Source organism: Marmota monax, unplaced genomic scaffold (genome assembly GCF_021218885.2).
Source record: "Marmota monax isolate L192 unplaced genomic scaffold, Marmota_monax_Labrador192_F-V1.1 WCK01_AAM20220418_F8-fsc00105, whole genome shotgun sequence".
NCBI classification, from domain to species: Eukaryota; Metazoa; Chordata; class Mammalia; order Rodentia; family Sciuridae; genus Marmota; species Marmota monax.
In genome coordinates this window covers 6,212,559-6,233,213 of record NW_026692947.1, presented here as the reverse complement: position 1 = coordinate 6,233,213, position 20,655 = coordinate 6,212,559, and the positions used below count along the sequence as shown (strand labels likewise).

Below are 20,655 nucleotides of genomic sequence, written 5' to 3'. Positions count from 1 at the left end.
CCTCTAGGACTCCACCTGGTAAGAGAATTATCCTAAAAACCATAATAGCTGTCCTGTCTGGAGCCTCTAAGCAGATCAAACACTGCACACTACATTTCCTTCAACCCTCCAGGGCCTGGGCAGTAGGTGTTAACCCCAGTACACAGGGAGGTACTATGGGCTCAGGGGTAACTGCTCCTGGTCTCAGCTGCCTTGTGCATGCAGGGCTGAGCATCAGGCTCAGGTCTGTGTGACGCAGGAGCAGGAGCTCAGAACTCCTGCCCCTCTCATGAGTCTTCACTCTCTACACTGTTGCAGGGAGCCAGCTCCCTGGGGCCCAGCAAGGATGATGACCTCTGATCAGAGGGCACTTGCCAGGTGTCATGGAAAAGCTGCTAAAATGGACCCTAAGGTAAAACTGATTTTTTTTTTAAACCCCTCTACCCTAAAACAAACTAGACAAGTCACATGAACCTGCTTCTAAGATCTTGGACCCCCAGCTGGCGTTTAATTTGTATCTGTCATTCACATCCTGTGTCAATTATTTTAGCTCTTTGGGGCCTTCAGATCCTTACTGGGAGGTTTCTGTGTGGGCTGTTGTGGGGGGGAAGGAGTTGATCTGGCCCAGCACCTGGCCTGAGAGCAGTAATCAAGCCTTCTGAGAACTGGAGGGAACAGGCTCTAGCTTCAGGCTTTCTCGTCTGCCTCTGCCCAGGGACGTCTTCCCAGCCAACAGCAGCACAGAGATTGTGGTCCCTGCCAGGCCACATCAAAGGGCCATCAAGAGGCAACACCAAAAGCAGGCGAGGAGCTTTTCCTGCTGGGCTGACTCTCTGCTCCACTGTGTTGCTGATGGGAGGCCGCTGGGGGCTCCCCGCCCGCCTTGTCTGTGGAACAGGCTCATGCTGGTGCCAAAGACTCTCAGTTCTGTCCCCCTGACATCAAAACAAAAACTCCGGCTCTCACATCCTTTGGAACCCTCCTTCCACAAAGCAAATGCCCGCCACACCTCCCATGATGCCCCCTTGGCCACCCACTGCTCTTCCTGAGACCTAGGCTGGGCTGCAATTGGATCAGCCATGGTCACAGCCTTGCCCGTGGCCCAGCCAACTGGGGCCCTTGCTGACAGCTGACGTGGGGGAGGAGCACGCAGCCCTGAGAGGTGACACAGCACAAGTGTGTAATGTGAAGTCAGCCATGGCTGATGCCAGCAAAGTGGTGCCAATGAGGGCAGGAGGCCTCTGGGGCAGGATACTCATTCTTGGGGGACACAGGAACAAGGGACAAACAGGCAGAAAGGCGGGGCCCATGGCCGCCCTGGAAGGCTGCCTAGGGTTGTCCACACACACACTCCATCAACCCTCCCTCACCATCTGGTCCTGCTGCAGGCTGGCTTCTGTCTCGCTCAGATTGTAGATGCTCTTAGGGATGTCACTAGACTCTCCAAATGACAAATGCAGTGTTCACATGTCTTCTGGTGCCTTATTTGCTACAATGTCGGGCACTAGGGACCACCTCTCCGTCCTTGAAGTCATCTCCTCTGTTGGAACCTGGGCTATGAATTATTTTCGTGTTCTCTCCTAGCCCTCTGGTCACTTTCCTTGGTCTCCTTGGCCGACTTTCTTCCTCCTCCTATACAGAATAACCTCTGGGCTCTTCCCATCTTCCTACTTACTCTGCCATTTGTTGGGTACATTCATCTCCAAACCTGGCTCTTGTCACCACCTGCTTTCTGTGTCACCCAGCTTTCTGTGTCCAGCCTGGACTGATCTGTTGAGATCTTGTATCCAGCTGCCACTGGTCAGCTCCCATCAGGCCTTGGGCTCAACATGAACTGAGCACCACACACTTGCTCCAGCTTCTGCTCCGGTAGCACCGTGCAACCCATCACACAAGCCAGGATTTATCTTCCCCAGAAACTACCCCCCAAGCATCTCGGGATGCCTCCCTCCTCCGTCCCCCTGCATTGCCTTAGTTCAGTCAATACCACTCCCTCTGAGCCTGGATTTCTGGGCCTGAGGGCTCACTGCTCTTAACAATTTCACAGTGTTGCCCCAATGGAAAAATTTGGGGTATTATTTAAAAGTCATAAATACATTAAAGCTGTTTCTTAGGTTTTTCATGTTACTATAACAAAATGCCTCAGACTGGGAATTTATAAATAACAGAAATTTATTGCACACAATTATGAAGTCTGGAAAGTCCATGATGAAGGTGCCAGCAGATTCTGGCGAGGGCCTCTGACTCATAGATGACACCTTCTATGTGTCCTTACCTGGCAGAAGGGGTGAACAAGCCCCCTCAGGCTTCTTTCATAAGAACTTCAATCCCATTCCAAATCATCTCCCAAAGGCCCACCTTTTAATGACATTACCTTGGGGATTTGGTTTCAACGTAAAAAATTTGGGACACAAACATTCAGGCCATTATCTGTAAGTCATTTTTAACGTTCTTCTAATCAATTTATATGATTAATATTCTTAGATACAACAAATATCCTGAATTTGCATATAACATGAAAAACCATGTACGTTTTGTGAATGGCTCTTCGAAAGTTTATTCTTGTGTCGAACAGAAATCTGCTTTTCCTTAATTTGTACCCTCAGGTACAAGTTTAAAATCATCCCTCTTTAAAATGTGGTAGATAAAAAAAAATGTGGTGGAGCTCTAAACTAAACACTGTCTGGTTTCAAAGATAAATTTCTTCTCATCATACTTTTCCATCAGTTGCCTATCATTAAGTCCCAAACTCACTTGGCCTGCATCTTGTCCTTGTTATATCTAGTGGAACATCGTTATTAGGACCTGCCTCTGTTGTATCTTTCTTTCTTCTAGAATATGATCTTTTTATTAAGCATTTACTATACTATGCACCTTAAAAAAATCTTTTAACTTTTGATTATTACAAAAATGTAATTTTTTTCTTTCTTGAAATCTTTATTAACCACCTCAAAGAATTTCCATAATTATTGACTTCAGATTGCTCCAAGGAACTGTGGAGATAAAACTTATATACAAAATATCTAATTTTAGATCTTCAAATATGCAAATCTTGGGGGTTTCCTGTAAGGATAGGCCTCTCTACAGGTGGCCCAGCACCCATAGAATGCCTCTTGGTTTATTTCACAGTGATGTACTGCCCTCTAGTGGACCTTTCTTGTCACATAAAAAGGAAGGCTGAGAGCAAGGAGATGTCTTCATTTAATGTACACATGCTCATTGAGTGCACTTTAAAGAATTTCCACAATAGTTGCTGGGAATACCGCAGTGAAAAAAACAAAATACAATAAAATAAAATGCATTATTTGTTTAAGGCAAAGGAGACAGCTGAAAAATTGGGGGCAACTATCATAAACCCCAGATTTGTCCGAACCTATTAAGTTAGAAATGTCCATAAGTATGAGGGTTCTTGTGGGTAGAGTACAAATCTCTTATTTGAGATCTCACCAATTTAAATGAAAACTGACAGAAGCAACACATTTGGCAAAAGATAAAAATAAAAAGAGTAAAGTATGAGGACAATGAATTCATTAACGGCTGACTTGGGGAGAGTGGTTATGGGGGAGTTCTAAGGTTGGTCCTACCCAGGTGGAGCTCTTCATCCCTTAGTTCTCTGTTGAAGTGCAATCAGCTCTTTTTTTTTTTTCTCAATCCACAGCACAATTCATAATGGTTGAATTTCTCCACACATTTTTTTTTTTTGGTACCAGGATTGAACCTAGGATGTTTAATCATTGAGCTTCATCCCTAATCCTTTTTATGCTCTATTTTTTTATATTTATTTTTTAGTTGTAGTTGGACACATATCTTTATTTTATTTTTCTTTTATGTGGTGCTGAGGATTGAACCCAGGGCTTCGCACGTGCTAGGCAAGTGCTCTACCGCTGAGCTACAATCCAAGCCCATAAAGCATAAGCTTTATTTTGAGACAGGATCTCACTTAGTTCCTGAGCCTGGCTTTGAACTTTCCTCCTGCCTCAGCCTCCCGAGCTGCTGGGATTATAGGCTTGTGCCTTCGCTCCCTGCCTCTCCATGCATGTTATGTCTCTCTCCTACCTCCGGGACTACGTGTCTGTCCTCACTGCAGAGTCCTCAACACCTGCCACCTGCCAGGGCCTCAGTTCATATTTGTTGAAGGATGAGTTTTTGATTTAGTGGGGCAGATAGGATAGATATACATGAGAGGCTAATAATGTAGCTTCATCTGTGGCAAATGTACAGAGCACAGTTGGCTGCTTTGGGGAGTAAACAGGAGTTGACAATAAGTTGAGGTCCATTAGGGAAAAACCAAGGAAGAAAATGGATCTGAGCTGAGTCTTAAGGATGAATGGAAGAAGCCAGGCACCATGGTGCACAGCTGTAATCCCAGGTACCCTGAATTCAACCCCCAGGACTGAGAAAAACAAGAGAGAGGGAGAGGGAGGGAGGGAGAGAGGGAGGGGGAGAGAGAGAGGGAGGGAGGGAGGGAGAGGGAGGGACAGAGAGGAAGAGAGGGAGGGACAGAGAGGGAGGGACAAGGAGGGAGGGAGAGAGAGGGAGGAAGGAGGGAGGGAGAGGGAGGGACAGAGAGGAAGAGAGGGAGGGACAGAGAGGGAGGGACAAGGAGGGAGGGAGAGAGAGGGAGGAAGGAGGGAGGAAGGAAGGAGGGAGGGAGGGGGAGATGGGGGGGGGGAGAGAGAGAGAGAGAGAGAGAGAGAGAGAATATAGATGGGATAATAAAGGGAGGGGGAAGGAGTGATGGGGAGAAGTGCTGCAGTTTGGCTGGGCACAAATAACCGAGCCGCCACAAAGCACTTGTAGGTTCAAACAGCAACTCTTTATTCCGAACTCTCACCGGCACTCCACACACGCTCCCTGGGAACCCCCCCCCACACACACTGGGCTCCTGTGAGAACTCAAGGAAACTCCAAAGTAGCGGGCGCCCTATTGCCGGACAGCAAAGGTCTATATATAACTGAATACACAGCTTATCTTAACCATCATCATCTCAATGGCTCGCTGGTGTCACCTGTCAACCACTCCCTTCTGGCAAAATGCCATGCGTCATCCTGACTCAGCTGTGGCCCTCAACAGAGAAGTGTTTCCTGTAACATGTCCCCAGTTGATTTCCACATGCTCCTCAGTCTCCAGTGTCTGGTTTCTGCTGAGCTGTCTTGTATGCTCCATCCCACAAAGATGTGGTTAACTCTGGGCAGTAATTAAGTTTGTCGTGCCATGTCTATACCACTTTTTTCATTATTATTGTCATTATGGCTTCATTGTCTCTTTCTCTACCCCCTCCCCTTTGGTGATAGGGATTGAGCTCAGGGGTGCTTAACTCTGAGCCACATGCCCAGCCCCTTTTTAATGTTTTGAGACAGGGTCTCCTTAAGTCCTTAAGGCCGCCTCAAGTTGTGGCCTTGAAATTGCAATCCTCCTGCTTCAGTCTCCTGAGTTGCTGGGAGGCTGAATCAATTTCTTTCTTTTCCTCCCTCCCTCTCTTTCCTTCCTTTTATCCTCTCTTCTTCTTTCTTTCTCCGTTCTTAATGAACACACAGCATATCAATGCCTATCATTATACCTGGATCATAGTAGGTGCTCAGTACTAGCTGAATGAACACATATACCTAGGAGCTGCTTTCTATACTCCTGGGATGGCTTTTTCCAGATATTTCGTCTCTGCTACAGAGCCATTGGCATTTGAAAACTAAGTAATTGAGGGTTCACTCCAAATCCTTGCATAATTATTAATAAGCAGATTTCTCAGAGTTTTCACTTAACAAAACTTTATTTCATGCCTTCTTTATTCCAGGACTTATGCTAGCTACAAGGAGCTTGGGGTTCAGCTACTGTGAAACCAATAATGTTGATTTATGTACAAAGTGGTCTCTGAATACTGTAGATGGAGGAATTGAGTGTCCAGTTATGCTAAGGAGGATTCTCAGAGTAGAGGAGAAAAAGGTGGAATTGAATCTTGAAAGACAAGTTGTGCCTGTGGACAGGTATGATGGGGGTTGGGGTGTGGCTAAGGGAGTGAAGAATAGTAGATGCAAAGGTGGTGATGGTGATGTGCATCCCAGGTAAATTATTTGAGAAAGTGCTGGATTTGGGGCAGAATAAGAGCATAAGAGTGGCCAGAAAGAAGGCATAGGACTGGATTTGGGACAAGCCAACAAAAGAATACCATGGATACCAATCTGTAAAGAGGCACTGAAAAAAATATGATGCCCATGACCTCAGTCATTTGTAACTCCTTACATAACTTTCAAAACCTAAATGGGTCTTATTCCTCTGAGGTAAGATGGTGCCCTGGAATGTTAATTTAATAATTCTCCTGGCTAACAATTCCAATTATGTTATATTTGGTGCATGTAATAAATTATTTATTTTTAACATAAAGGGGTTTGTAATTCTTATTAATAGAAAGTCAGGTTCCCTTCAATCCCATGCTGAACAGATATTAAAGAAAATTGACCTATTTACTCATTACCAAATTATTAGCTTTCTGACAATGCATGTATTCCTTCAACAAGTTCCAGATGGAAGCCTCTAGGTTCCCTCTTCCAGGTAAAAATGGGACTGTTCTATTTGGCTGTGTGAGCTGAGTACGATGATTTCTGTGGATGCCCAAAGGAGACTGTATTCAATGAAGTTATGTGTCAGGCATCCCAGATACATTATTTGGATTATTTGGTAGTCTTGACTTTCCCTGCCTTAGGGCCACCATATTCTCCTGAATATTTCCATACATCAGGGACTTCCACATTCTATACCTCCTTTGTATGTTGAACAGGCCTCTAAATCTGGTGTTCAGAAATAATCTATGATGATTGTACCTTAAAGTTATGTGTAAACTTTAAATCATTGCTATGAGTATTGACTATTTTTGCAGCAATTCTTCTCTTCTTGGCTGTTGGACCTGAAGCGAATGATTAAACCTTTCTGTGCCTCCCTTTCCTCATGGGAAATAGTAATAACATTCATTTCTTCTTTATAGCTTTGAGTTGATGAATACATAATAAAGATGTAGTGTTTAGTACAGCCCTGATAGCATGGTAAACACTGGTCCATGCATGCTTCGGTGAGGGATTCTAAGTTTTCACCTATACTTAGTGTCCAGCAGGGCCCCGCCCAGGTTCAGGGTTCCGGAACTTGCTAGAGACGGGCGTTGTGCAGAGGAAGGCAGATAGAGCGAGCTGTCAGAGTGGAAAAGTCCGAAGGCAGTTGGATCTGGTGTTGTGCAACGGGGGCTGAGAGGCCCTCGGACCTCAGTTAGCTCGGGGACCTCAATCAAGAGACAGAACTGTCCAAGGCCCCCTGCGGCGACGGCTTTTCTTTTCCTGGACTCCAGCTTTGGCTTAGCTCCGCCCTCTTCTCCTAGAGGTTGAAGGCCGGACACCGACGCCGACGCGGTTGCTTAGCGACACCCTTTTCCCAAGATGCCTAGGGTGTTGTTTTTCTTAGCCAATCAGAGAGGCGAAGATACCTCCCTGTCTGCCAATAGGTTGCGAGGCCCGGGCTGGCGACGGTTAAACGCTGCCCGCGGCCTGGGTGGCGGGTCGGTTCCCTTTCCGGGACTCTGGGCTGCCGTGGCTGTGGCGCGACCTGCCGGGTCAGCGCGAGTCCTGCGGCGGCCCGGCCATGCCGTCCCGGGTGGAGGACTACGAAGTGCTGTACACCATCGGCACGGGCTCCTATGGCCGCTGCCAAAAGATCCGGAGGAAGAGCGACGGCAAGGTGAGCGCGGGGCCCCGGCGTGTCCCGGCTCCCGCTGAGGTTTCGGTAGCCCGGGGCGAGGGCCCTGCGCGAAGGAACCGACGGGCCTCTGGTGGTGGGTGCCGGAAAGTCTCGGCGGTCTCCCCGGGGTCTACGATTGACAGATTGACAGCTTGTCCTGGATCGTCCAAGAGATGGGAGGCTGCGTCTTTTCTTTTATATAATACATATTTCCGGTTTTTCTTTTATATAATACATATTTCGTTATTTTCTGTCCCGTTTCCTCCCTTTTTCCTGCTTTGGCTTGCCCCTGGTTTTCCGTCGGTGGCAGCTAACTCAGTCCTGAGCTATTCTTAGATCTGAGAGTAGGACTCAGGTGCGATGGAGCGGCAGGACCACCAGGCCTGAAGCTTTGTATCTGCAGTCAGAACTCATTTAAAACACCCATCAGTCCGGCTAGCAGATTCCTCTTTCCCCACGCGTGTAGGTAGAGCTTGTACAGAAAGAAACAATGGAGAGGAAGCTGCCTGACCGATTGGAATAGTCAAGGACTTTGGACACCCCTCCCCTGACTGTGACCAAAGTACTTTTTGGCCAATTTCCTATTAAGCAACTGAGAGTAAGGGGTTGAGGGAGTCCTCTTGTGCCTCATCTGCCTCCCTCCCCCTGTAGCATCATTTACTGCTTAAAAACTAGAGGAAGATTATGGCAATAAACTCTGGGCTCATGAAGTTTATTTAACTACATAACATGATCATGACGTTGGATTGTGGAATATGTTTAAAAAGGAGGCATTTTTTTTTTTTTTTTTCTTTTTGTAACTTCCATTCTTTGTTTTGAGCATAACAAGTTCATTCGTACCTCGGACATTTTCTTATTTCAGATATTAGTTTGGAAAGAACTTGACTATGGCTCTATGACAGAAGCTGAGAAACAGATGCTTGTTTCTGAAGTGAATTTGCTTCGTGAACTGAAACATCCAAACATTGTCCGCTATTACGATCGAATTATTGACAGAACCAATACAACGCTGTACATTGTAATGGAATATTGTGAAGGAGGGGACCTGGCTAGTGTAATTACAAAGGGAACCAAGGAAAGGTAATTATAATCTTCCATTTTTTAAATGTCAGCTCTGCCATTTATTGCCTACATAATCATTTTAAATTAATTCTTTTTTTCCTCATAATTATAAATAATAGTGGGAAATATAATATTAGATGTAATCTGAAAAGGGGTCTAGTTTTGTTGCTGTTAAGAATCTTATGTTAAGATCAGGGGCAAAGTACTTAGTAACATAGAAGAGTGTTCTTGTATTTGGTGGGTCCATGGTACTTTAGAAAAATCACTGGTGATACCCATATTTTGCATCAAGTTATTATTTCCCTATTGGTAGACAAGAAAAACTAGATAAGTCTCCTCATTCATTATTTGTAATGATTTTACTTAGACATTATATGCCGATGTTTTGGTTTCAGACAATACTTAGATGAAGATTTTGTTCTTCGAGTGATGGCTCAGTTGACTTTAGCCTTGAAGGAGTGTCACAGACGAAGTGATGGTGGTCATACTGTGCTGCATCGGGATCTAAAACCAGCCAATGTTTTCCTGGATGGCAAGCAAAATGTCAAACTTGGAGATTTTGGGCTAGCTAGAATATTAAACCATGATACAAGTTTTGCAAAAACATTTGTTGGTACACCTTATTACATGTCTCCTGTAAGTATTTCAGAATTTAGATGCTTTTTAACTCCTTAATGCTAAGCATTCAAATTCAAGGTTTATTGTTGTTGGTTTCTTTGTATTTAGCCAAGAATTAATAATACTGTTTCATTTTAAATTCCAAATGAACCACCTGACCCTTATATTCCTCTGTATCAGCAATTCAATTTTTATTGAATTCACTTTTTATTAAATTATTACCATGTTCAAAGCTCTGGAATTAACAAAGATGAAATGGGTTTTGTTTCTGCCTTCAAGAGCAACACTGCTTTCCAAAGCATGGGTCCTGGGCACACCTACATCACACTCACTCGGAGGTTTTGTTAGTCCTGGGTCCTGAGTTCATACCCAGTGAATATGGATCTCTGGGAAGGTCCTTGGACACTGTATTTTATCCCTAGTTGGATTCTTGTACTTGGACATATGGGACTCACAAAGCTCACATACTTCAGATAACATGTTTTTACAATGTTAATTTAAAAAATAATTTTCTTATTACCTTTTCCTGAAATTCATTTATAGAAAGTCTATCACTTTACTTTATCCATTGCCTCTATTGATGGATATTTTGTTTCCAAAAGAGCACTGTATGCATATCCTTGTATGTATTATATTTCTTCCTTTTTGATTATTTCCTTGGAGTGTTTGTGGCTGTCATTAGATATTATCTGATGGCTTTTATTTATTTTCCCTATTTTTTTATTGGTGCATCATAGGTGTATATAATGGTGGGATTTGTTGTTACATATTCATATAATATAACAATAAGATTTAGCTAATATCATTTCCCAGTATTTCCCCTTTCCCTCCTTCCTGCCTCCCCCCTGTCCCTTTCCTCTACAATGCTGTTCTCCCTTTGATTTTCACAAATGGTCTGATGGCTTTTAAAGACCTTAAATCAATAAGGAACAGCATCAATGTATTAATATATGAAATCTGAGCAGATATTATGAAAAGATTTTTTCATTTTTTTATTAGCTTACAAACATTTCTAGAATTTTCCAATATTTTATAAATTATGCTAACATCTGACTGCAGTATAAAACTGCAAGTTTATTTTATTATTATTTTTTTTAAATTAAGATCAGACATAGCCAGAACAGTGCCATTTTCTCACTGTATCAAATTCCAAATTGAAAGGCTTTAACATAAAGGAAGATATCCAAAAATGGTGGAAAATTTGAAACCTATGCAATTCTTTTGTTCCCTTTTTTCCTGCCCTTGTAATTAGATCAGTTTGGTTCCCCTAAGTCATTAATTGTCAAGGAGTGGTATCAGACTCACCAGCTGGGTTTTAAAACACTAACCGGCCTCCTGGAGATTTTAGTACTTGCCCTCAGTCCCTCTGTTGAGAATAAGAACTATGGTAGACTATTGTTACTGTAGGCATAGAAGACGGGCAAACAATTAAAATAGGTAATGAGAATATTAGTGATTGCTTTGACTTATACAGTGGATTAAGGAAAAATATATAAATGAATAATTTAGTTAGCTATTTATGTACGCACTTACATGTGGGCTAAATAATATATTTTGGTTATTCTCGAATTTTCTCTGTTTCTTTTAAAATGAAGTTTGTGGCTGGACATGGTGGCACTTGTAATCCCAGCTACTCAGGAGGCTAAGGCAGGAGAATCACAGGTTGGAGACCATCTTGGGCAACTTAGTGATATCCTGTCTCAAAATAAAAAATAAGGGGTTGGGGTTGTGGCTCAGTGGTAGAATGGTTGCCTAGCATGTGTGAGGCACTGGGTTCTATTCTCAGCACTGCCTATAAATAAATAAAAAAGGTCCATGAACAACTAATTAAAAAAAATATTAAAAAAAATAAAAGGGACTGGAGAGGTTGGTAGCTCAGTGGTAGAGAGTGCCCCTGGATTTAATTTCCAGCACTGTAATCAATCATTCAAATAAAATAAAATGAGGTTTCTAATTAGACTCAATGGTACACACCTATAGTTCTAGCCACTCAGGAGGCTGAGGTAAGATGATTTGGGGGGGCCTAGGAGTTCGAGTTTAGCTTGAACAACCTAACAAAACCCTGTCTGTCAAAAAAATAGAGTTTTTAGATTATAAATGCCTCAAGGGTAGGGATCTTTCATATTCATTTTTGAATGGTCAGCATCTATCCAACAGTAAACATTTTCACTTGTGAATGAAAAATAAGGGAATGAATTATATATGACAAAGTATATTGGGACAAGATTGTTGTTCTTTTCCCATTATAAATTTTGCTTTTTGGTGTTAGGAATTGAACCCAGGGCCCTCTATATGCTAGGCAAAGCACTCTGCCATTGAGCCACATCCCGAGCCTTTCCATTATAAATTTGAGGATAAAGTATACACTTTTGTTATTGTCTCATAAACTGAATTAGTCTTTTGTATTTGAAGTTCTTGCTATAATATAAAATATTTATAACATTTTCCTCCCCTCTCTTTCTTAAGCAAATACTACCAAGCTTTGAGTTTCTGTTTTCTACTCAGGTATAATTTTTAAAAGTTTTATAAAATTTTAAAAACCTGGCTGGGGATGTGGCTCAAGTGGTAGCGTGCTCACCAGGCATGCGTGAGCCCGGGTTCGATCCTCAGCACCACATACAAAACAAAAGATGTTGTGTCTGCCGAGAACTAAAAAATAAATGAAAATTCTCTCTCTCTTAAAAAAAAAAAATTAAAAACCAAATAAACTTTTTTTTTTTTTATTGTACAGGGGATTGAACCCAAGGGTGCTTAACCACGGAGCCACGTCCTCATCCCTTTTAAAAAAAATATTTTATTTAGAGACAGAGTCTCACTGAGTTGCTTAGGGCCTTGCTAAGTTGCTGAGGCTGGCTTTGAATTCTTGATCTTCCCACCTCAGCCTTCTGAGCCACTGGGATTACAGTCGTGCATGTGCCACCATGCCTGGCCAACAAGATGAACTTTTATTTAACTTTCTTACCTTTTCCCCCTTCTAGGAACAAATGAATCGAATGTCCTATAATGAGAAATCAGATATATGGTCACTGGGTTGTTTGCTGTATGAATTGTGTGCATTAATGTAAGTATAATAAAGTCAGATTCCTAGTCTAAGGTTTACACTGTCACCTTTCATTGGGTCCAGCTTTTTGAGCATCAATGCTAATTAAAAAATATTCACATCTGAAAGAACTGTCATTCTTTTAGTAAAGTAGATAAACATTTAAAAAAAAGATGACATCCATGAAGCTGGGTTCTGACTTACTTTAAAAAACTTTTTTTTCTTAGTTGTAGATGGATACAATACCTTATTTTGTTTATTTATTTATTTTTAAGGATCGAACCCAGTGCCCCACACATGTGAGGCAAGCCCTCTACCACTGAGCCACAACTGCAGACCCTGGGTCCTGACTTATTAAAGGGTCTTGACTGTTAGATGCTGTCTTGTTGGACTGATACATTTTCAAGGTCAGGCAGATAATGTAAAGCTATTATAAGGACAGGGAAGAAATAAAACAGATCAAGGGGAGAGGTCTGGGGATTTGGAGGATAGGAAAGAGGTCCAGTTCTTTCCCTTTTTTTCCTTTTAAACTATTCTATAGCACAGTGGTTCTTCTATAGGATTTGTGGGGAAGCAGTTTTTGTCCCCCATGGAACATTTGGCAATATCTAGACATTTTTGGTTGTCACAACTAGAGTGTGCTAGTGGGTAGAGAGAGGCAGGGATCCACAAAATATCCTACAAAGCACAGAATAACCCCCCACCCCGCCCCCGCCAGCATGACTTAACCCAAGGGGTCAATAGTATGAAGGTAGTACTATTAAAATTAGCTATAGAAGGAAGTCCCAGAAGTAAAAAGAAATACAATGGTGCTTATGCTTTTGATTCAGTTACTATTATCTATTTTCATTTAAAAATTTTTCTTCTTCTTTCTTTTCTTTCTCTTCCTTCTTTTCCATCATTTGTTTTTACTTATATTTTTTTACCCCAGGCCTCCATTTACTGCTTTCAACCAAAAAGAACTAGCCGGGAAGATCAGAGAAGGCAAATTCAGGAGAATTCCATATCGTTATTCTGATGAATTGAATGACATTATTACGAGGATGTTAAATTTAAAGGTAAAGGCTATAAAGGTTTTATATTGTCTGATTTTATCTCTCAATTAAACTTTGGAGTATATATTCTCTCTTTTAAAGTGATAGAGACTAAAGAAAATATTTCCTTAGCTAAATATACTCTGTTAACACAAGTGAAAACATGTAAATCTGGCAAATTACAGGTCCTTGCCAGCCTACCTTTTGTGCTTGCTTTCTTTTTCCTCCACTCTCTTCCATGCTAACAGATGGTCGGTGGTGAGGAAAGATTACAGAAAGGATCCAAATCCTCAGTTCCCCTGGTTGTTGCCTACCTCAAAGTAACAGGTGGTCAGGGAAGGAGCCAGAAATAAGTACAGTAGAAGAAAAAGAACTTGAATAAAGAGATTTTGTGGAAAAACTCTGGCCATGGGATGGTGAAAGATATGTTCTGAGACTAGGCTGATGTGAGAGTGGAAGGGAAATGCTGTAACAGGGATACAGAGGAAGTAGCAGGTGAAGGTTGGTGGGAAGGGATCCTGTTACCTGTGGTTTAGACACTCAAAGGCGGTGCTTTTTCGAAGCAGACCCAGCCGTGCTGTCAAGCACCAGCACCAGTTATACCAAAGGGACTGAGCCTTCTTACACGGGGGAAGGGTAAAAGAGGAATAAGTTAAAATCTGCATTACCTTATGGACTCAGAACTTCAAGACCAGTGAACTTATTTTTTCAGATATTTAAGACCTATTTCTGTAGCTGGGCACAGTGGCTTGAGAGGCTGAGGCAGGAGGATCACAAGTACAAAGCCAGACTCAGCAACTTAGTGAGACCCTAAGCAACTTAAGACCTGTCTCAAAATAAAAAATAAAAATGGGCTGGAGATTTGGTTCAGTAGTTAAGTACCCGTGGGTTCAATTCCTGGTTAAAAAAAAAGACCTGTCTCTTTGAACAATCTTCTCTTTTGCCTTGGAAATATTTACCCTTTTAATATAACTACTTTCTGAGGACAAATATTCTGTTATGCAGTCTGACTGTATCATTGAGTATTTTTCCCCAGGATTACCATCGGCCTTCTGTGGAAGAAATTCTTGAGAACCCTTTGATAGCAGACTTGGTTGCAGAAGAACAAAGAAGACATCTTGAAAGGAGAGGGCGAAGATTAGGAGAGCCTGAAAAGTCGCAGGAGTCTACTCCTGTCCAGAGTGAGCTGAAACTAAAAGAAATACAGTTACAGGAGCGAGAGCGAGCCCTCAAAGCCAGAGAGGAAAGGCTGGAGCGTAAGTCCACGTGGTGTGGGAGGAGCAGAGTAGCGCTATGAGTGGGTTGCTCTGGTGTGTGTATATAACACAATAGTTTATATGTATAGGTTCTACTAGAACCTTCTATCAACCAGAACATTTAACTAAATAACCAAGCTTGCTGACACTTTCATGTTGGACTTTTTCTCTGGAGTCAGTTGTTAGTCATATATTCTTGGGTACTAACTGGGTTGGGCCTAACACAATAGTCATTGTACTTTATTGTGCAATTATTTCTTTTTCATCTTTACTATAAACACCTTAAGGTTTGTTCCATTGTAAAGGAAGGTCTTAACAATGTGCTGCCTTCTGTCATAAAACGGTCTAAAATGCGACAGTATTAGACTGGGTATGTTTAGGCAATTCTGTGGAGAATATAGGTGCAAGATATTCTAGAATTATAAATATTACTGTGATGAGTGTTAATATTGATGTGATTAGTATTAACTGATTGATGCTAATTAGTTTTTTTTTTAAGAGAGAGAGAGAGAATTTTAATATTTATTTTTTAGTTCTTGGCGGACACAACATCTTTGTTTTGTATGTGGTGCTGAGGATCGAACCCGGGCCGCACGCAAGCCAGGCGAGCGTGCTACTGCTTGAGCCACATCCCCAGCCCTGATGCTAATTAGTTTTTGAGGTTAGAAGTCTGTCTATTCCACTAAGATGAAAGTTACTACCAGCATCTTAGAATCACACCAGGTAGCAATATCAGTGAGTCCCCATTTTAACATTCAGAGACAGGGATGGAGCTATGTGTGTCTCCTGCCATCCTCATGACACCCCTGATTTCACTTCTGTGGCCTTATGCCCTATGCAGACTTCAAATGCTTTTCTATTTAAATATGCTTATCAAGCATTCAGTGTGTTCATTTATGTTTTGCTTTCTAATGATAAAAACATTGTATAGTGCTGTGAGATATGCTCACTGTATAGGGATAGCTTGTGCTTATCTGGAAACTTTTTATTGACTCTCTTGTCAAAAGAACTCTTTAAACACACACACCTCTTTCTCTGAAATCTGGGCCATGAATGAAAGTAGGCTTTGTTTCTAACCTAAAGAGTCGCACCTTAACTCAGTTATGTTTTTTTCCCCTTCCATTTTGGTGCTACAGCTGAACCAGAAGAAAGAGATTTTGTGCTATAAGACCAGGGAATGCCCTGGAAACTAGCTGTTGCCTATTTGCCTTGGAGAGCAGAGATGGCTTTTGTTTTGTGTTCCCAAATGTGACCAAGTAAAAACTAACTTTGTATTTGTACTTAAACAAGTTTCTAACAAGAAAACATACGATAACTTATGACCTACTATTACACTAAATTAAAAATGCAGGATCTGGTTGATTAGGTTAAGAAACCAGTACGAAACCTTTCACAAAACATTACTCTGCCATGGTCAGGCATGCTATTGGAATGATAAGAAAAGATTACCAAATGTAAATTGTTTTATAGCCAAAGCTCTTTGTTCATTTTTTCCTATTACGTTTTTAAAGAGAAGGAACGTGAACTTTGTGTTCGGGAGAGACTAGCAGAGGACAAACTGACTAGAGCAGAAAATCTGGTGAAGAACTACAGCTTGCTGAAGGAGCAGAAGTTCCTCTCTCTCGCGAGTACTCCAGGTATGAGAGTCAGCTCGGTGTGCAGAAGTTGGTGCTACAAATGAAGATGTGCACATCAGTGATACCCTCAAGGTGGCCTTGGTAGCTCTTTTTCATTTTACAAAGTTTCAAATCTTAAGATAAATTTCACTGAATATATGTGCTTCAATGGAAATAAAATTATAGTAGTGATTTATTTACTGGGTTCATAGACCTGAGGCAGTGAGTCATATGCTTTCATCTTCAATTTTATTTACCTTATTAAACTACATGTTTAGTATTTGATATTCATTTTTTAGAATGAAGACGTTTTTTTACAACAGTATGTTTCAAATTTTTCTTTGGTTATATTATCAAACTCTATTTCTATTTTCAAGCAAAAACCCTAACACTTTAATACTGCCACACCTCAGCCATAGAGTATGGCTTAAAAGACATAGAAGTCAAGTGCAGAATTGACCATGACTTTTGAATCCTTGTTTTAGACCCTTTCAAATTGAGGCATGTATTTGTTGAAATATGATTAATGTGTGCACAACTGTGCGAGCCGCCCCGCTTCAGAGCTTGGGTGCAGACAGCCTGCTCACTGTGCTGCCTTCATGTAGCGTTGTCCCTGCTGTGTCCTCGTGATGATGGCTACACCGACAGATCCTCTCACTTGCCTTTTTCCATTTCATTTTTTACAGATCTAATTTAGTCTGCTGTCTAGAATTTTGGAAAATGCAAAATGCTAGACGTCTTTTCTTTTAATTTCTTTATGACACAAATTATGTATTCAAAGTTTTGTGTTGGTTTTAAAAATTTAGCATCTGCATGTTCAATGAAACTTCATCAGAGTTCTTATAACTCCCTTATTCCATGTAGAATAGCATGCATTTATGAAGGCTGCCATTTGCATCTTTAATAATTTGGGAGAGAATCAGATCAGTTTGGTGTGACAGCATTTTGTAAATGAGGCAAATAAAAAACCTGCTTAAGTTAGTCTGATGATTGCAATAATTTTATAGTGACTAAGTGATAGATAAACTCTTGATAGAAGTAAATGAAATAGATTATATGAAATATGGGCGTCATCCCTTAAAATGTTACTTTTTTCTAACTATCACTTATTTCACAGTACGCAGCTGCATCTTTGCTAAAGCTATCCTTTGTTTAATAAAATACTCATTTTTTTTCTATTGAACAAAATAGTATTCTTTTTCTAAATATTCTCTTGTAAACCCTATGTTGATTTACAATGTGTAAGTATTTGTGGTTATAACAGGTGGATGCACATGCTTATCATCCCAACTGCTGGCCTGTAATCTCAGCCACCTGGGAGGCTGAGACACAAGCAAAGATTGCAAGTTCGAGGCCAGCCAGGGCAACTTAGTGAAACTGTCTCAGAATTAAGAAAGGACTGAGAATGTAGCTCAATGGTAGAGCTCCTCTAAGTTCAATCTCCAGTACTTAAAAAAAAAAAAAAATTTTTTTTGAGCCCATGGAGTTCAAGTCTGAAAGCAGTTCCTTTGCTTTGAAGTAGAAACAATACATGGAGGAAGTCAGGGGACTGGAGAAGGAAGGGCTCTGTGTGGCAACCTTTCTGTCTCTTCTTTATCCAGACAGCTCTGTGGCTTCTTTCTTCCTCACCTTTGTCCTGTTTTTTGCTCAGCATTCACCTGAAGTTTTCTCTCAATATTGCCACCACCACCCAGCAGGCCATGTTGGTATTATCTTCCTTTATAGCACACGATCACATTGCCCCATCCGCACTTGTTTGTTTGTTTGTTTGTCATCTGTCTCCTCCTACTAGAATAGGGCCTTTGTTTGGTTCACAATGGCCCATACTATGAACTCAGTAAATATTTAAACATATTTCCTTTAAGTGACTACAAAGGAGAAATAAGAAGCCTCTAGAATTGAAACCTGCAAGCCTCTAATCCCCAGCAAATTCTGTCAGTGGTTAATAGTGTTACTTCTCTAAGTAAATACGATTATTTTTCCATATGAAAAGCACGGTTTGCATTTTTTAGTGCACCATTACTTGATTTACCTTGTCCATACAGCATTTTAGTTTTTTTTTTGAAACAAATTTCTGGGTAGTTGATCTGCTTTGAACTACACACTTGACCCAAACTACAGGTTTCCCCACAAGCAAGAGTCTCTGCTTCTGTGCTTTTGTGAAAGTAAGGTGTCCTACACAGAATGGCACTGGTTTTCCAGAGCAGAGATAAAAACACTGATTTCCAGAAGTATCATACTGTGCCCATCATCCCCAAACGTTTTAACCCTAAGAGGAAAGTTGACTGTTGTGGGAATAAAACAGGCTGGAGCTTAGCTTGGTGGTAGAGTACTTGCCTGGCACGCACTGCATTCCTAGCACTGCAAAATGAATGAATGAGTGAAACATTTGTTCCTTATGTTTGGTTTGTTTTTAGTCATATAGATTAAAAGGCTAATTGGTACTGGGAGTGATGGCGTACCTGAAATCCCAGCTACTCAGGAGGCTGAGACAGGAGGACAGCAAGTTCAAGGCTAGCCTGGACAACCTAGTGAGACCATGTCTCAAAAAGGGAATGTAGCTCAATTGTAGAGTGTCCCTAGGTTTGATCCCAGTACTGGGGAAAAACAGCAACAAAAAAAAAAGACTGGCTGGTTTCTGATGCCCTTAACCTCTTATCCCAGAGAAAATCAGACAGGTACCCACATTTCAAATGTGAGCCAGAACAGTAAATTTTATTTATTTATTTATTTTGGATACCAGGGATTGAACTCAGGGGCACTCAACCACTGAGCCACACCCTCAGCCCTATTTTGTATTTTATTCAGAGACATGGTCTCTCACTGAGTTGCTTAGCACCTTACCATTGCTGAGGCTGGCTTTGAACTCACACTCCTCCTGCCTCAGCCTCCTGAGAGTAAATATTTTTTGAAAATTATGATACATGTATAGGAGTTGAACTCCTATTCAAGTAACTCAAACCTGTTTTCTTTTCCTTTCTAAAGAACTTCTTGACTTCCCATCCTCAATAATTAAGAAGAAAGTTCATTTCAGTGGAGAAAGTAAAGAGAACATCATGAGAAGTGAGAATTCGGAGAGTCAGCTCACCTCCAAATCCAAGTGCAAGGATCTGAAGAAAAGGCTTCATGCTGCCCAGCTGCGGGCTCAAGCTCTGTCAGATATTGAAAAAAATTACCAATTAAAAAGCAGACAGATCCTGGGCATGCGCTAACCTGGCAGAGAGACAGAGCTGTGTGCAGTACTTAATAGAGCCAACCCTTTAAAGATTGATATTCAACTGCTGTAGCTTGATATACTTGGTTCCATGAGCCACGCCTTTTTGTATAGTAAGCATGGTATTTTGGGATTAATATTGCTGTTTTTCAGCAACAATTGTATAAGATGTCTATGTCTTTATTTTTTTTTTTTTTCTCTTAGGAACAACTTTATAGAAATGATACTTTCTTGGTTGGGCTTTTAATTCTGTGTGTGATTACTTCTAGGAGTATGAGATGTGACCTTTGAGATCTTGGGGAAAACAATAATGTTAAGGGGGAAAAAAGGTCTTTACTCAGGAATAGTAGTTATTAAGAAGTTTTAAATGAGTGGTGTGTGCTTACAATTGTCATGTATAGTTTTAAATTTAAAGTCTGAGGTTTTGAACATTCTTGAACTTGGAAAAAGAGATTGACTATAAATTGGTCACTAATATCAAGACATCTTGTATATAAATATTCCATGTGGTGTAAATCTATTGTCTGTGGAAATTCATCACTGTGATGTCTGCAATCTTTTATTCCTTTTTATTCTATTTAATAGCATATGAGCTGGCTGTTGTTTGTCCACCTCTATCCCACTAATAAAACAATTCTTTAGTTTTCTTACATTTATGTCTCTTGTATTTGTTGATCTAAGTTGGAAGGGTATGAGTTTATGATGATAGGTTTGTAAGGTAGGAAAGAGAATATGGATCTTTTATTCAAGGGAGCTACTCTAGAACCTTAACACCCATCTTGTTAGTCCATAGAAGCTAGCAGTTTTAAAGTGGGTGATTCTGTTCCCTGCGGGGACATTGGCAACATCTGGAGACCTTTTTGATAATCATGACTCAGATGGCTTATGTCCAGTGGGTAGGGTCCAGTGATACCACTCAACATTCTACAGTGCACAGGACAATTTCTGACAGCAGAATGCCAACAGTACCACTCATGAGAAACCTGACCTGTGTAAAAAATTGCTGGGACATACCTCCCACCCTTGAAGGAAACTAATTTAGATTTTAATGAATTTTTTTTTGACTTTTAATATGAATTAGCAGTCTTTGCTGTGCCTGTCACATTTTTTTTTTCCTGGC

The 20,655-nt window shown here is 41.1% G+C and overlaps 1 protein-coding gene across 2 annotated transcripts; it reads left to right on the top strand.

The window, feature by feature from the left end:
- Positions 1 to 7,471: 7,471 nt before the first annotated feature.
- Nek2 (NIMA related kinase 2) lies at positions 7,472 to 20,187 on the top strand. 2 transcript variants are annotated; one of them, XM_046452293.2, is made up of 8 exons: positions 7,472 to 7,695; positions 8,558 to 8,775; positions 9,153 to 9,393; positions 12,354 to 12,436; positions 13,347 to 13,473; positions 14,486 to 14,705; positions 16,217 to 16,414; positions 19,307 to 19,429. In XM_046452293.2, the coding sequence occupies exons 1-7, from the start codon at positions 7,600 to 7,602 to the stop codon at positions 16,384 to 16,386; spliced, it is 1,155 nt and encodes a 384-aa protein (XP_046308249.1). In that variant the 5' UTR covers positions 7,472 to 7,599; the 3' UTR covers positions 16,387 to 16,414; positions 19,307 to 19,429. The 2 variants fall into 2 exon arrangements, with proteins under 2 accessions (XP_046308249.1, XP_046308248.1); XM_046452292.1 differs by having other exon boundaries at positions 7,474 to 7,695; positions 16,217 to 16,342; positions 19,307 to 20,187.
- Positions 20,188 to 20,655: the final 468 nt, after the last annotated feature.

Bases quoted from the DNA above. Each gene is read 5' to 3' on its own strand.
- Nek2 (XM_046452292.1), top strand. From the start codon at position 7,600: ATGCCGTCCCGGGTGGAGGACTACGAAGTGCTGTACACCATCGGCACG. The intron at 12,437-13,346 runs GTAAGTATAATA...TTTTTACCCCAG, and splicing joins TATGAATTGTGTGCATTAAT to GCCTCCATTTACTGCTTTCA. The intron at 13,474-14,485 runs GTAAAGGCTATA...ATTTTTCCCCAG, and splicing joins CGAGGATGTTAAATTTAAAG to GATTACCATCGGCCTTCTGT.